The sequence below is a fragment of the Necator americanus genome, chromosome III (genome assembly GCF_031761385.1).
Source record: "Necator americanus strain Aroian chromosome III, whole genome shotgun sequence".
NCBI classification, from domain to species: domain Eukaryota; kingdom Metazoa; phylum Nematoda; class Chromadorea; order Rhabditida; family Ancylostomatidae; genus Necator; species Necator americanus.
Window position 1 is genome coordinate 6,829,081 of NC_087373.1, and position 14,940 is coordinate 6,844,020.

Consider the following 14,940-nt stretch of genomic DNA (forward strand, 5'->3'; position numbering starts at 1 on the left):
AACTGCTCCCCATTCTCTTATATATCTTTACATAGTAACTGTAATAGCAGCTGTTACATTTTTCCTAATTATGTTCCCAGAGATAAGCAAAAATCGTGAGTCCGTGTAGCGAGCCTACAAGCCTCTGGGTTATCTCGACCCTGAGGCTACAGTTATCCCGTTTCATACGCAATTCATTTCTAACCGCCCTCTAACATGATGAACCTCCTGCCGAAGGGTTTTGTTTCTCCTCATCAATCAATAGTAATCGATACTTTCAATCATCAGGTAGAAGGGCACAAGCTGCAGAGAACTAGAAACTATAATGTTGTAGACATAGTTGTTTCAATGCGAAACGATGCGCGCTCTGGACTTCTCTAAGATATTGCAGCACAAAACATACGTATTGATCTTATTGTAGCATCGAATAATATAATATGTTCATTGTTTCCTAAAAAAATTAAAAATTTTTATTTTTTATTTCTTTAGAAAAATTTTATTTCCATTTATTTTTAAGTTTGTTTAACGCGTCGTGCTTTCATTGATACTCTCGCTATCTACGCTTTTGCTCCTCGAAAGATAAATTACAGAAAGATTTACAGTATCCATAATTATTTTATCTATCAAAATTTAGATGGGTCTACTTATACTAATTGTGGTTCTAGTGGCTGTTAGCTGTACAGGTAAGTAACGAAATTTCTATTATTGATTCTTCTGCTATTGATTCATCTACAGATGAGCTGATCCGCAAAATTTAGACGCACAGATCAGCGCAATGTTTGGAAACCCGATCCAGGCACCAAACTGTGAGACATGGTCAGAATGGGGTCCATGTGTGTGGTTGAAAGGCAAAGAGAAAAGGTTTGTGCGTGGATTTAAGATCTGGTTCGAAAAGTGGAGAAGGAGGGCGATCTCATTCTCTAGTTTTCTAACCAGCGACCATAACGAACATTTTTTTCCAGGTTCCAACGTTCATATTTTGATCAACTTCTACCAGGAAGAAAAGGTTGCCGGAATCATGTGTTTTTCCGACTTTTAAAGGATCGATGGGGAGTGGTAAGCCGACCAGATCAGCACTGAAAACTAGGAAATCCAGCTGAACAGCAGAGAAACTTGTGGCAGCTTCTTTTTTCTGCTTCCCTTTCAGTGGATCTGTTGTTTCCATGACCTTTCATGTTGAGTATACGATAGAAATCGCTAGTTTCGATCGATTATCTGCTACGATCTTGGGTTACTGACCCGAAAAAAAGATACGCTATAAAATGTTGAACCAGATTGTAATAGATTAGCAAGATTTCTAAAAATCAATCAATAACTCACGCAAATGTGACGTCATTTTCAGGCTTTTAATAACTTCTACAATTATCTACGTGATATAACTATCAGCGAACAACAATGCGGTGAATGTTCGTATCAACAGAGTTGTGGACGGCAATGTCATCGTCGGTGAGCACCACCCCTTAATTTAAACGATACCAAAGAATTATGAAAAAGAGACTAGAATACCAAAAAAAGTTAAGGACGAAGATATCTATGATTTGGCAGTTAGCCAAGTTATTAATGGGACTGGATCTGAGTTAGAGTAAGTTAAGTTAAGTTAGTTAGTAAGTCTTTCCGCGATTGCAACCCCACTCGATGCTTTCGCAACACACCGATGGATCCAGCATTTTATCCTAAAAGTGAGCGTGTGACCCACTAGTGCTTTCTTAAAGGTATCACCTCACGATCCGAGGTGGTACGGATTTCAAGTGGAGTATTCGTATACGGGATGGGAGACTAGGGAGAGGGGGGTGATTCCGTCCATTTTTCCCAATTGCCGTAAAAAACGGCCCGAAAGATGCCGCCTGTGCACACGGCTGGCGCGCTCCAATCGAACTCGTTGTAGAAAATAGTGCGTAGGATGCTCGAAGCCGTATCTTCCGGGCCGTTTTTTTACGCTAATTAGGAAGAAGTGGATGGAATCACTCCCCTCTCCATAATCTACGATCCCGTATACGAATATTCCACCTGAAATCCGTACTTTTTCCACAAATTTGCAAGTCATCGACATTATTTTGAATAAAAATAAATAGGTACATGTATTGCTGCAAGAAAATACACTTTTTCTATAATAAATTATTGAGACTAAGCAGCACATGCACATGTAATTACAGATGGAGCGACCTTATCTGAATAATGACCACCGAAAAGAGGGTAACCGCGGACAAACAATGCATTTTTGGCTAAAATGACTTTTATTTGAAGATATTAGAGTCCACCCATCTGGATTTTCTTAGATATAACACCAGGTGAAAGAATTTTGAAGTATTTCCTGCGCTTCTTAGGGTGTTGTGGGGCTAGTAGCGAGAAACGCACTCCGTAATGACTGAGTGGCGGAGGTGCTAAGGAAGTGACATTAACTGTATTACAACTATAAATATAGGCTACTCTACTACAAATATTAATTGTATTTTCGCATAGAATATTTCTTCCCAGGATTAATGCATATGGCTGATCAATTTATTGATTGAAGAAGTGATCTGATTTGTGAACAATTTCATAAAGTTTGTTCCAGTGGTGATGTATCAATGATCAATCCGCTGTTCGTCGCTGAACGTCGTTGTATGGGAATTGATCAGAATCAGGTCTGCCTCTTTTTCCGTCCATTGCCGCGGTAGAACCGACTATTATTGATTGGAAATTTATAGGCTTGCACCTCGAAATTCACACCAGACTGTAAACTTTGGCCGAATCCAGCGATACAATTGCCGAATGTCACGGAAAGTATGCAGCAGATCATCGACGGTTTAGACTACCTCACTTGTGTGCCGCAACACAGGTAAGGAGTAGTGAGAGGCGGATTTTCGTCGGACTACAACAAAAAATCCAGCGCACTCGCTACAACCACAATCCAATCAAGAACACCTTCGAACAGCCGTCTAGTTAGAGGTTGTAAAAAGTGTTGAGATCTTTTTAAGTGGATTTTCTAGTACTCAACACGAAAATTTGCCGCAATCAATTTACGACACTCCTGGCAGCGAGGAGCGTTGTTAAAGACCCCCTCCCCCCCTCGATGTGCACTTAGCAATTTCCGATCGGTCACCATATTCGTATGTGCCCTCCGCGTCACTTACCACTGCTACCACGGCAGAAGAGTCGTCGTATAGTGTCAGAACGGAGAACCATTCATTCCTAATGATTTACTACTCTACAAATCCCCCGTCGTAATAGTAGTGAATTTATTTTTGTCTGCTGCGATTCCCCCACCATTTGTTGCTAGGCATCAGAAGAGCGGGAGTGCATTAAAACTGATTACTTTTGAATTTATTGAGATACGCAAATCTTTGTTCTCGTTAATTGATGCCTTCTCTTCAATCTTAGCACAGAACATCGATATATAGCGACCGGAAAAAAATCATGCAATTATAGTAGACACCATGTGTGGTTCAACTGGATGACCGCGACGCGTCAGTCGCGCACTTCCTTCACCTTCGTTTTACTTTAATCAAAGACAGATCGCGATAACCCAGCGGAAGAGATTCTGCACGAATTGTATAGTCATGGTGGACACTATACGATTGAAAGGTTTCGCAAAATGTTGGAAACTTCTCAGGAAATATCCTCGGCACTCAAGAATTAATATTAGGAGAAAAAGAAGGATCTTCCTGACATATACTCAATTACGAGGAGTTTTCTGCCCTTGCTCACATTTAAGAAAAGAGTACAGGTTAAGTGGATGCACAGAGGACGGTGAAGGCGAAAGCGAGTGCTGGTGAGAAACGCAGACCGCGCAGAAACGAGTCAAAAGCATCACTCCACGAATCTGAGGTGGTACAGATTTCAGGTGGAGTATTCGTGTACGGGATAGTAGATTATGGAGAGAGGGTGATTCCGTCCATTTCTTTCTAACTGCGGTAAAAAACGGCCCAAAAACTGCGCGCGTGCAGAAGGCTGGCGCGCTGCAATCGAACTCCTTGACGAAAATAGTGCGCCGGAACGCTCGAAGCCGCATCTTCCGGGGACGTTTTTCACGGCAATTAGGAAGAAATGGACGGAATCACCCCCCCCCCCCCCCTCTCCATAATCTACGATCACGTATACGACTACTCCACCTGAAACCCGTACCACCTCAGAATCGTGGGATGATGCCTTTAAAATGGCCGTATGAGGGAGAACCATATTCTAACAGTAGAGATTGAGTAAGTAAAGCGAGAATCACAAAAAGAATTGAAAAGGAGGATTTTTTCGGATGTTCCATGCGGAATTTCGAACTACAGTAACGTTATTTTGGTGTGGAAGAGCCGAGCGACGGGCCGGTACAAAAGGTTTCAAAAATAGGGATGTTCGTTTTAATTTAATAATTGATAGAAATCCTTTTGGTGTTGTGCTGCGGGAATAATGATGAAATCGCTCTTATTCTTACCTTATTTATTCTCAGTGGTGTTGAGAAAATTCCGGAAAAAAGCTGTATTAAAGGCAGTACACAACGAAGCTGACGCAGAGGGGGAATCCGCCGGAAAAGTTGAAGATAGGGTTGTAGACAGCGGGATCCGCAGTGGTTCCGCTCATCCCCCTAATCGTCGTTTAAAAAAAATGGCGTGGAAGGCGCTTTTTTTAAAATGATGAACAGGCTGCTGAGGATCGCAACGTGTACCTAGAGGCGTGTTCTAACGTACCTCGTAGGAACTAGAGCGAATCCTACGCCGTTTCTTACGACGATCAGGGAGAGATGAGCGGAAGCACGTCAGCTTCTGCAATCCACAACCTTATCTCTAGCTTCTCCTGCGCTTTTCCCTCACCACGTCAGATCCGTGATGTGCTCCTTTTAAACGATCAATGAAACCACGCATAATTAGATTTATAGATAGCACATTTACCACTGTGCAACCAACGGATCACGTTTTAAAATGCTCTTTTTCTACAAAGACGAGAAATATTTCATTTTTGAAGAAATTTCAGAAATATCTGAAATTTCTTCAAAAATCCTGTAGAAGGGCAATTATAGTATTCGACTGTATATGTACAAAAAAAGTCTCCTGCCTTCGTAGTTTCATAATCTTTAATAGTAAAAAGTACGTCAGTCTTGCTCAACTTGAAGCAGCACTTTTAGAATTTCGTAAAAATGTAAGTAACCTACGATGGTGTTACCGTAAGTAATCTGTGAGATGAATGGCTAAAATTTGGCGAAAAACCTAAATAATTATCGATAGCCAAAAAAAAAAACCCCGCGTCTACATCTTCTGGCAGCCGTGAAACTCGTACAGAAGTGGACCGCTCCCACATTGTTGACCTTTCTCAGCAATATCGGCCAACAAGAGCGATGTACAAGGGATTTCGACGAAAAATGCCAAGAAAATATACAAACAGAGTGTTTTCCTTTTCGATTTGGAAATACACATACTCAGATGCCTGTATTGAACCGAAGAACAAATACTTTTTTTGGAGTTGCAATGCATAACCTTAGATAGGATTAGCAGTTCAAAATCTTGAAATAAAGCAAAACAACTAAAAATAAATGTATTTTAGGCATCAGTTTGGTAGGAACGATATTAATAAAGATAAAGGATAAAGTGTTTGGCGTTAATCAATCCGCTTGGGATGCGCCCCCACGTTCACTTCAATTCAGAATCGTTTGAGGTTTACCGACGTGTAACTGGTCTATACAATGACTTGCGGTGGCTAGCCGATGTGTCAAGTCAGTGTTTTTATCCTCCCAAGGTCTGGTACCAATTTATCGACCCCGGAGGGATGAAGGGCTTAGTGAGCAGTAGGGCGGATTCGAACCTCCGATCGATCGTGCAGGAAGCGGAACCTCTAACCGCTACAACGATATTAATATGTTAATAATATCAATATATTAATGTAGAATCCTTGTATTTGCTGCTAAAATCCATATTTAAAAGTAAACATTAGCATTTGCAATCCGTTGAGACATTAATGTCTAAGAAACGTCGCTAGAAGAACCATACCGCGCAACGCGTCGTCTTTGCGAAATGGTACTTGAGTACAGTGCGACTTCTTGGGTCAAACGTCTATAGAAATCCTTAAAATTTGTTAAAGGCATCACCCCACGAATCTGGAGTGGCACGGATTTCCGGTGGAGTATTCGTACACGGGATCGTAGATTATTAAGAGAAGGGTGATTCCGTTCATTTTTTTCTAATTGTCGTAGAAAACGGCCTAGAAGATACGGCTATTTTCTAAAAGTTCGATTTGAGCGTGCCAGCCTCGTGCGCGCGCCTTCCGGACCGTTTTTTACGGCAATTAGGAAAAAATAGACGGAATCACCCTTCTCTCCATAATCTACTATCCCGTATACGAATACTCCACCTGAAATCCGTACCACCTCAGATTCGTGGGATGATACCTTTAAGGTAGCGCATCATAAACACATAGCACAGTATAGCAGTAATGGAGCACTTTTACAGTACCCCACTCCGCGCTAAATACATGCACTATCTGTTTATCAGCACTCCATTAACAAATAGCGCACAAATAAGACTACTTATAGAAAAAATTGCCAAATATTAACGAAAGATGTTCTCACAAACAATCCTTACCCCCGGCCAGCTAATCAATGATGGTCTACAAACGAAACTCATATTTTCAGTTCTTTTTTGAGAAACAGTAACTGATTTTTATGATGAACACTTCGGTGTTTCACAAATAATTGTACTCAAATATGGTATAAATAATAATAATTAATTAACATATTAAATATTTGGTCACATGATAAAGAAAGAGGTAGCTTCGAAGAGAGCATGAAGCGAAGAGACGCAGACGCACAAAGAAAAGACTCTTTTCAAGGCATCATATCACGAATCTGACGTGGTAAGGGAATCCGCCGGATACTGTACAGTTGTCAACTGCGGGATCCGATGTGGTTTCGCTAATCTTCCCCTAATCGTCGTGGAAAAAAACGGCGTGGGAAAGATGTTAGTTCCTACGAGGCACGGTAGAACGCGCCTTCTTGTGCACGCGCCGCATTGAAGCGCGAGCGGTCGATGATCAATGATGTCTTCTAATCAGCCTATTGAGGTGAAACCAATGAATAGGCTGCTGAGGGGACCGGAACGTGTACATTGCGCATTCTAACGTACCTCGTACGAAACAAAGCTGTTCCGAAGCCGTTTTCGACGACGATCGGGGAGAGGATGAGCGGAAAAATCGCGGATCCCTCCATCTACAACCAACATCTGTAACTTTTCTCGAAGATTCCGTCGGATTCGCGGTATACTACCTTTAAATGCGACAATGTCATTGTAGAAAGCGCATTCAAGAACGCTTCAGCGTTTTCACATCAACTCCTTGAATATGCCTCTTCAACACATCTCCCACGTAGGGTTACGAATGAATCAGGTCAAAATCCGTGAATCAATATTTGTTGATTTTCAGACCATCTGGATCAGTATGTCGTTGTTGTTGCCATCCGTATACACCAAATCCACAGACGTTCGAATGTGAATTGAAACCATTCGTTGGCGGCCATTAAAGGGAATTTGTTCATAGTACATTGTCTGTGTGTTAATCTTTTATGCATGTTTCTCTTAACTAACGTTAGTAATTCTTGTCATTTTAATACTTAATTATTTTTTTTTCTTGTTAATAGAGGCAATCAATAAAGAAGACGCCTTAAATGACTCTGTGACTAGCATTCCGAGTGCTTCCCCTTCTACAACTCAGACTCTATCTCTTCCATTTTCTTCCAGAAATTATAAGTTTTCTAGCGATCGAATAGAGTTACTGTACAGTATCATAAATCCTCGTTTGCTTAAAAATTTGTCTTAGATTTCAATCGTATCAACTGAGACTGTAGTATGGACTATTTTCTTGCTGTTTCTATAGTCTCTGGACGAGTTTTTGATGAGACAACATGCATATTATACAGACTCATGAATAAGCGCTTAGTCATACGCGTTCGAGACTCGTTCGTAGGTGACTCGTAGGTGTACGGTGGTTGGGCGTCGGCTTCGAACAGCAATTACACGTACGTACGTACTTGCGCATGCGCAAGCACGTACGTATGTGTAATTGCTGTTCGAAGCTTTTGGAACTGCTGCTGCTGCTGCGACGGACGTTGGTGTGACGTTGATGTTCGCGCACGGCACTGAATTCTACCCACCGACCAGTCACTTATGTTCTTTTAATCGCTTCGGTACTAGTTTCTCCGCGAAAAGAAACAATAAGTAACTGGTTCTCGCGTCGCGGCTTAAGGTTAGACGAAAAGATTTCACCGTAGTGTTGCATAGTGTAAAAAGAGGACATCCCACCACGTTTCAGGATGAAAATCCACAATGTAACCATAAACTTAATGAATGTTGTTTAAATTCATAGAAAAATGCTGTTTTTTTTTTGCACCGCCGGGAATTCTCTCAAACTTCTTTTCTTATGTTCTAAACATCGCAAAATACTCTAATGTAATACTCTTGGTTGTAAGTAATAGTAAGTAATAGTAAGTAATACTAGTAATAAATAAAAATAATAAATAATACACTTTCTCCATTATCACTGACCATGGAAAAACGCCGTTGCGTTATTTTTGTAACAATTCCCAAGACGTCACACTTTATGATGAGTGTAGCGCAGTCGGCAAGAGATTCAGTTGCGACTGTACAATCGATGGTTCGAAACCGCCCCCGGGCCAACCAATTGTCTCAACCTCCCGAGGGCGATAAACTGATATGAGTACATGATATGATATGGGAAACAATTGCGGTTGAAAATTTCTTCGTTTCCATAGGAAAATCTCAATCCTTATGCCTTATCAATATTTAAGGTTTATCAATAATATTTGAGTATCAATATCAATATGAGGATAAAATCGTTGCTCTGATACATCTGGGGTGACACCTGCAAACCACTGCACTGTATGGCAAACCTACGAGTTCATAAATCTGGACCCAAATTGTAAATTGAAGTCGAATGGAACACGCAAGGATATCCTAGAGAGATTGATTAATGCTACAATATTTTTATTTTCAATTTAATTCTCTATTCGTCGTCGTCTCCTAACCATATTTTTCCAGAAACATAACCTTTACCTTCGAGACTAGCACCAGCAACGCGCGAACATATGCAGGTGCGAGATTTTATAGTCGATAAACTAGGCACCTGTGAGGGCGATAGTACCTACTTTTTCAGCATCTAAAAGAAATTTCACTAGGGCCTTAAAGAGTTAACCTCTCAAGCGTCTAAAGGAGCAGAATCTACGGTGTAATCAGCGGGAACATGGGTTAATACAGCTAATAGTTTACGAATCATATGATCATTGGAATTTCTGAACGAAACCTTTGTCGGCTTTCGTAAACTGTCCTCAAAATAACAGCTGTTCAACAGAAAGCATCATAGAAAAAGATAATAACCGTGTAATATCGTGGATATCAAAAAACTTCGTTATAAGCTGTATAGTGTGAAGTTAAACTGAGTTAGCAAAACCTCTGCACCACATAGTTTAAACTATTCGAAAACCACCAGCGATGATCACTCTTCGAGCCGAGAAATCATCAGGGATTGCGGAATAAGTTGCCGCATGTCGCGTCGCTTCCGGCGAAATCGATCTCAAGAGCAACTCAATAGTTGTCCCTCAGGGCATTTGTGAATAATCTTCGAGAAGGGAAAAGTAGTTGAAAGTTTTAAACCCTCTCCTTCCAAAAAAAAAGAGAATTTTTATTTCGGAAAAAAAATCCGTTATCCCTCAAGGTATTTCGGAAAAATCCTCCGAGAAGACAATCATAATTGAAGATCAAGGCAACCCCAAAAAAAAAGGAAACGCTTGCGGTTGAAAATTTCTTCGTTTCCATGGAAAGATCTCAATCCTTGTGCTTTATCAATATTTATGAGAAAAAAAAATTAGTTTATTAGTTAGCTATCAAAAAGAACAAAAACTTCGATTCTGACGGATTTATGCGGTGGCAAAAAAAAGGAAGGTGAGACTGTTTGAGAGCGAAAATAGAAATTACACCTGAAAAAATTTAAATTATTCTAAAAAAAATCGGTTTCATTTTATTATATTATTATTGATTATATAGTTTTATATTTATCAGAATTATTTTATTTCATTATATTATTATTAACTATTCAATTTCATTTCAGCAATACCTAGATTCAATTTAAAAATTTAAAAAAGAGGAACTTTACGAGTGCATCATTGAATCAAATGTAATGTACGTTCTGAGCGTTTCAGATACATTCCCTCGTCCCTTGTCTCTGTATTTTTACGTCACGAAAAATGAGCCTAACTGACATATGTTCTTTGATAACAATATTAATAGATGTCTTTCTCGGCGGGCAAAAACCGAAGGAATTCGGAGAGGGACATCACCGATTCAGTCGTTTTCACTGCTGTTGCCTTACTGACACCGTTCTCATCGCTTTGAAATCTCGTAAGCTGTTTCGCTTACGAGTTCATCAATGATATATGCGTGTCCTTTCGTTGTGATTCGAACATTAAGCGGCGCATCTTGCTCTCTCTCTCCCTCTCTCTGTCTGTCTAAGTGTGTGTGGTCTTTGTTTTTCTCGAAATCTGTTCTTAATTTTAAACTGTTCCAGAATAACAAGGAACTAAATTACCGATTCCGTCGTTCAGTTCAGAAATTTCTAATAGCACTTAAAAGTGCACCACAACGCTAGTTTGCACTTATACACACCACACAGAAACCGGGATTTGAAATGGTTGTCGTGGAGTGAGAGAAAAAAAAGTGCCTAGAAATGTCGTCTCATTTCGGATTAATGGGATATGGAGTAATTTCAAACATCTTAGTAGCCGCCACAGTTTACGACCCAGATCAAAAGGCTAGATCTAGAAAACTGGTCTTTTTCGATGGAAAGCTCACACAGATCTTGATTGTACAGCTCGACTGTCTGGTAAATTTCCAAAACCCGCCTGCTCAATGTTTCCGTTTCAGTGAAAATAGAAACAGCAAATAGAAGCACCTTAGAAGCATTGAATCCAATTCTCATTGCAATCTATTCCTTCTATTAAGCTACTGTAATTGCTGGAATTTTTCTCGAATTGTGTGAACCCTCAAGAAAGCGCAACGCTTTTGGCATTAATCCGTGACTGTTGTCAAAAATGAATTCAAGTAAATAAAAAAGGACATTTCATAAATATTAATAAAAAAAAGAATAATCAGTATTAATGTATAATATAACGATTAATAAAAAAAAGAAGTTTAAAAAAATTAGAAAAACATTCTTTCACAGAGGAAAAAAGACCATTTTTCAAGATAAAAGTTCTTCAGGCGTCTTTTTTAGGAGAAATTTTCAATTTTCAAGAAAGAGAAGGGGAACCACCATCTCGTAGCTACTAAAATAACGCGTGAGAAATTAAGCAATAAAAAACGCATGAGAAACTCGGTCTAATATTTCACTTACTACATAAATAAAATTAAATTGATAAAATTTCGGCACCGAATAAATTCAGCAAATTTCAAGTTATTAATTTTTAGAACTAATTATCGCAATCAATTCTTTCTTTATGTTTTCACCAATTTGTTGCGTTCGATGCTGAAAGGGTTAATTTTTAGTCGAGAAATAATAAATTGCACCAAAAGCATAACAGAATGATTTGCTGAAAGCATGAAAAAAGAGCTGAGTGACATAATTAACTCTAAAAATTAAAGTATGGAAAAAGGATGAAGTGCACTATAGATGTTAGAGCTAATTATTTTCATTGAATGTTCTCTTTATGCTTCTAGTAATTCATTCTGTTATGTAATATAATTGGCTATTGATTGATATTTTGACTAGATTCCTCGCCCTTCCGAGGTCTAAAGAGGCCTTCCAGCTTGTTACCTCCGTCCTAGAGTGCCCAGCGTCATAATGATGATGGTAAACTTCAAAGTTATCTCAAGTCAACTACGCATAAATAATCAAAGCTAAGAATTTGAAAAAAAAACTTTCAAATTAACTTCTTTTTTGTGTAGTTTTTTAAAATTTAATCTTTACTTTCTGTTAATGCTACCGTTGCAACGTTAAGGTGTAAGTGCCCTTGTTAATAACAGCTCTGTGACCTGGGAAAAAGTAATTTTGCAAATGCACCAAGTCACCATAATCCTATAAATTACATAAAGTCCCAAATGTAAATGTGATCGGGAGAATTGGAATATGGCAGCTTTTCTATATTAAAATAAGGAAACTAAGATATTCTGCTATTAATTAGGTCCAGGGAAGAATCTAGTCGTATTTTTTACTTGAAATTTTTTTTCAATTCAAATAATTTACTATAATTTTAAAAAATACATTACGTTTGATGCAAATAACTTCGCGTTTACTACGCAGTTTTGCCTACGCAATATTACCAGGGAGATTTCTAGAAAGGTAGATCACATCCGGCAATAAAATTAATGCTAGGATTCGTAAATTTAGTGAACTCTGTTCCATCTTGTTTTCTTTTTTGTTTTATGGCACACCTGCAGGTGTTTTCAATAAATAAATAAATAAATTTCCTACGGGACAGCTTTATAACCTACGTGATTATACAATTAACTAAACAAATAAATCTTCCAAGCTAACGTACGTTCACGTCCCCTATGGAATTTACATGTTAGGCCGGGCTGGGGCCGGGAGCACCATAGAAATAGTTAAATATTCAATGAATAGGATAGAATTACAGAGTTTTATATAATCCTAATAGCTTTTACTCGATATACTGAACTGTAGCTATAGTTTTTAGGTGTGGAACAGATAGAAAATTTAAAAAAAAATGAAATTTCAAGAAGGGAAAACGTAAAATAAATGTGCGAGAAATCACAAATTATAGAAAAACAACATTCAGGGAAGCATCCACGGCAAACATCAGCGGCGGTAACTCAGTAGGACTTCATGAATAGATCCTAGATTTAAAAAAAAAATCGTAGACATTTATAAATAGATACTGAACACTCTTGAAAACACTGCCCAAATGTTCTATGAATAGGCCAACTCACCAAAAATTCCTGTATACTTCTAGGGTAATTAGGAGTACACGACACTCGAGTTGATGAGGATCACTCGAGTGATGTATACTGCATAGTTGCATACGGAAATCCTCGATTTAGTCACATTTTCGGAACATTTTAACAATAGTTCAATGTGTGTTCAATTTAAACTCGTGAAGTTCTACGCAAATATGAGTTGCCACCGTGTGGTGACATCTTCTTATCGACGTCGTGTCGTGATTCTGTTTTTTTTTTTTCTTAAAAATTTGTGATTCCCACCTACTTACTTTATGAGATCCCTCAGAGTAGAAATTACAGTAGATCCTTGATCAAGAACTAGGATTAGTCCTTGGCGCTGCGCAGTCCAGTCACGCACATGGACACACAGGGCAACTTCAGCATTTTTTCGTTACAAATGCTATCTTAATCCTAAGTCACATATTTTATAAAGCAGAAAATACAGTTACTGGAATATTATTTATTTGTTGTAAACAACATTACTAGCTAATTTTAGGATTTGAAGTACATATTTTCAATGTCGCACGTACGACGACAACGAAGAGGAGAAAAGTAATTGAAAGTAAGAAAAAAAAAGTAAAGTAAAGAGTTAAAATTTGGAAAAATAATTAAATAACAATAAATAAAGAAATAAAATAATAATAAATAAAGCGTTAAAAACTGAAAAAAGTTAGATAATAATAATAAATAAACTAATAATAATAATTAAATAATAATAAAGTAAATAAACTTTAAAAATTCAAGTGGTTCAGTACATACTAACAGCGTGCGGGAAGCTATTGAGGACATTTCAAGTATGTTGTATTGAATATTTTTTGAAAATATTTAATGTAATATACTTCATATAGAGTTATATGCGTGTACATGTACGCATAGTCGTTTCATCGTCGTTCTCTCGTTCTGTCGCCGTCCGTACGATGGTGGCACATCGTAGTGACACAACGGAAAAAAAACGCTAATTATCCTTGCCGGACTCATTTCACAACTAGTCCAATGCGAATGAGCCATCCCAACTGTGCGAACGAGCGAACTTCTCGCAGTAGTGCCATTCAAACGAGAAAAGAAAAAAAAAAACATCATCGCAATATAGAAGTGTCAATGATATATGTACTTAGCGGCGAAGTTGATTCCTCTCTTCAATAACTATATCAAAGAGGGAAACCAAAAGAAGTAATTTGGCAATATTCTCATCAATTTGTTAACGGCGGAAGAAATCCATTAATTTATTTTTGTACAAAATTAGGAACTAAGAATTTCTTGAAAAGGTTTTAGCTCTTTTTTTTGGTAGAATTCAAGCTACACTACTGAAACGGAAAAAGATAAGAAAAAATTTACGTAGAAAAATATATGAAATATTATAGAAAATATAAAAATATATATATAGAAAAAATAATATATAAGAAAAAAGAAAAAAGATTTCACCACAATTAGCATGGACCACTACAGGATCACGATTATTCGACAGTAGTACTGCGGAAGTACCGCCCGATAGCTGATTTAAAGAGACGAATCATTTGCTAAGAGAAAACGCCCAAAATCATATAATCACTATTAATTTCTCTTGTGTTTCAGCAAAAAAAAAAAATCCCTTATTCAAATATTTTGACATTCTCTCCAGGAGAAATCATATAAACTACTGAATTCTAGGTGGATCAGCGGGAATCCTGCTATTCTACCGCAAAACCTTTCCAGATAACTGCAATTTTCTCCTGAATAACTCCAGAAGAAAGTTTTTTCTCATCCAAAAATTTATTGCTGAAAATGTGAAATGACTTCAAATTTCGAAAAAAAAAATTACCGAAACGGAAACGTTGCCACAGCAACACGACAAAGGTTGCTGTAGCAACAAATCACTAGGTACAAAAAGTGACTTCGTTCCAGGAACCAACCAGAAAAAATGTTCTGATTATGGAAAGTAATGAGAAAGAAAACCGTTGACTGTTACGTTTCTTATTGTGCCTATTGCTATAATGGACTTCATTCAAGGAAAAGAAAAATTCCACCACATTTAGGTCGTAGGCGGAATACTTAATGAAAATAGCTACCA

General features: G+C 38.1%; 1 protein-coding gene across 1 annotated transcript; it reads left to right on the forward strand.

The window, feature by feature from the left end:
- Positions 1 to 613: 613 nt before the first annotated feature.
- RB195_008800 (uncharacterized protein) lies at positions 614 to 7,450 on the forward strand (the record flags this gene model as incomplete). The annotated part of the gene is made up of 7 exons (XM_064195480.1): positions 614 to 662; positions 738 to 840; positions 942 to 1,035; positions 1,322 to 1,425; positions 2,534 to 2,603; positions 2,667 to 2,797; positions 7,354 to 7,450. The coding sequence occupies 7 exons, from the start codon at positions 614 to 616 to the stop codon at positions 7,448 to 7,450; spliced, it is 648 nt and encodes a 215-aa protein (XP_064046625.1).
- Positions 7,451 to 14,940: the final 7,490 nt, after the last annotated feature.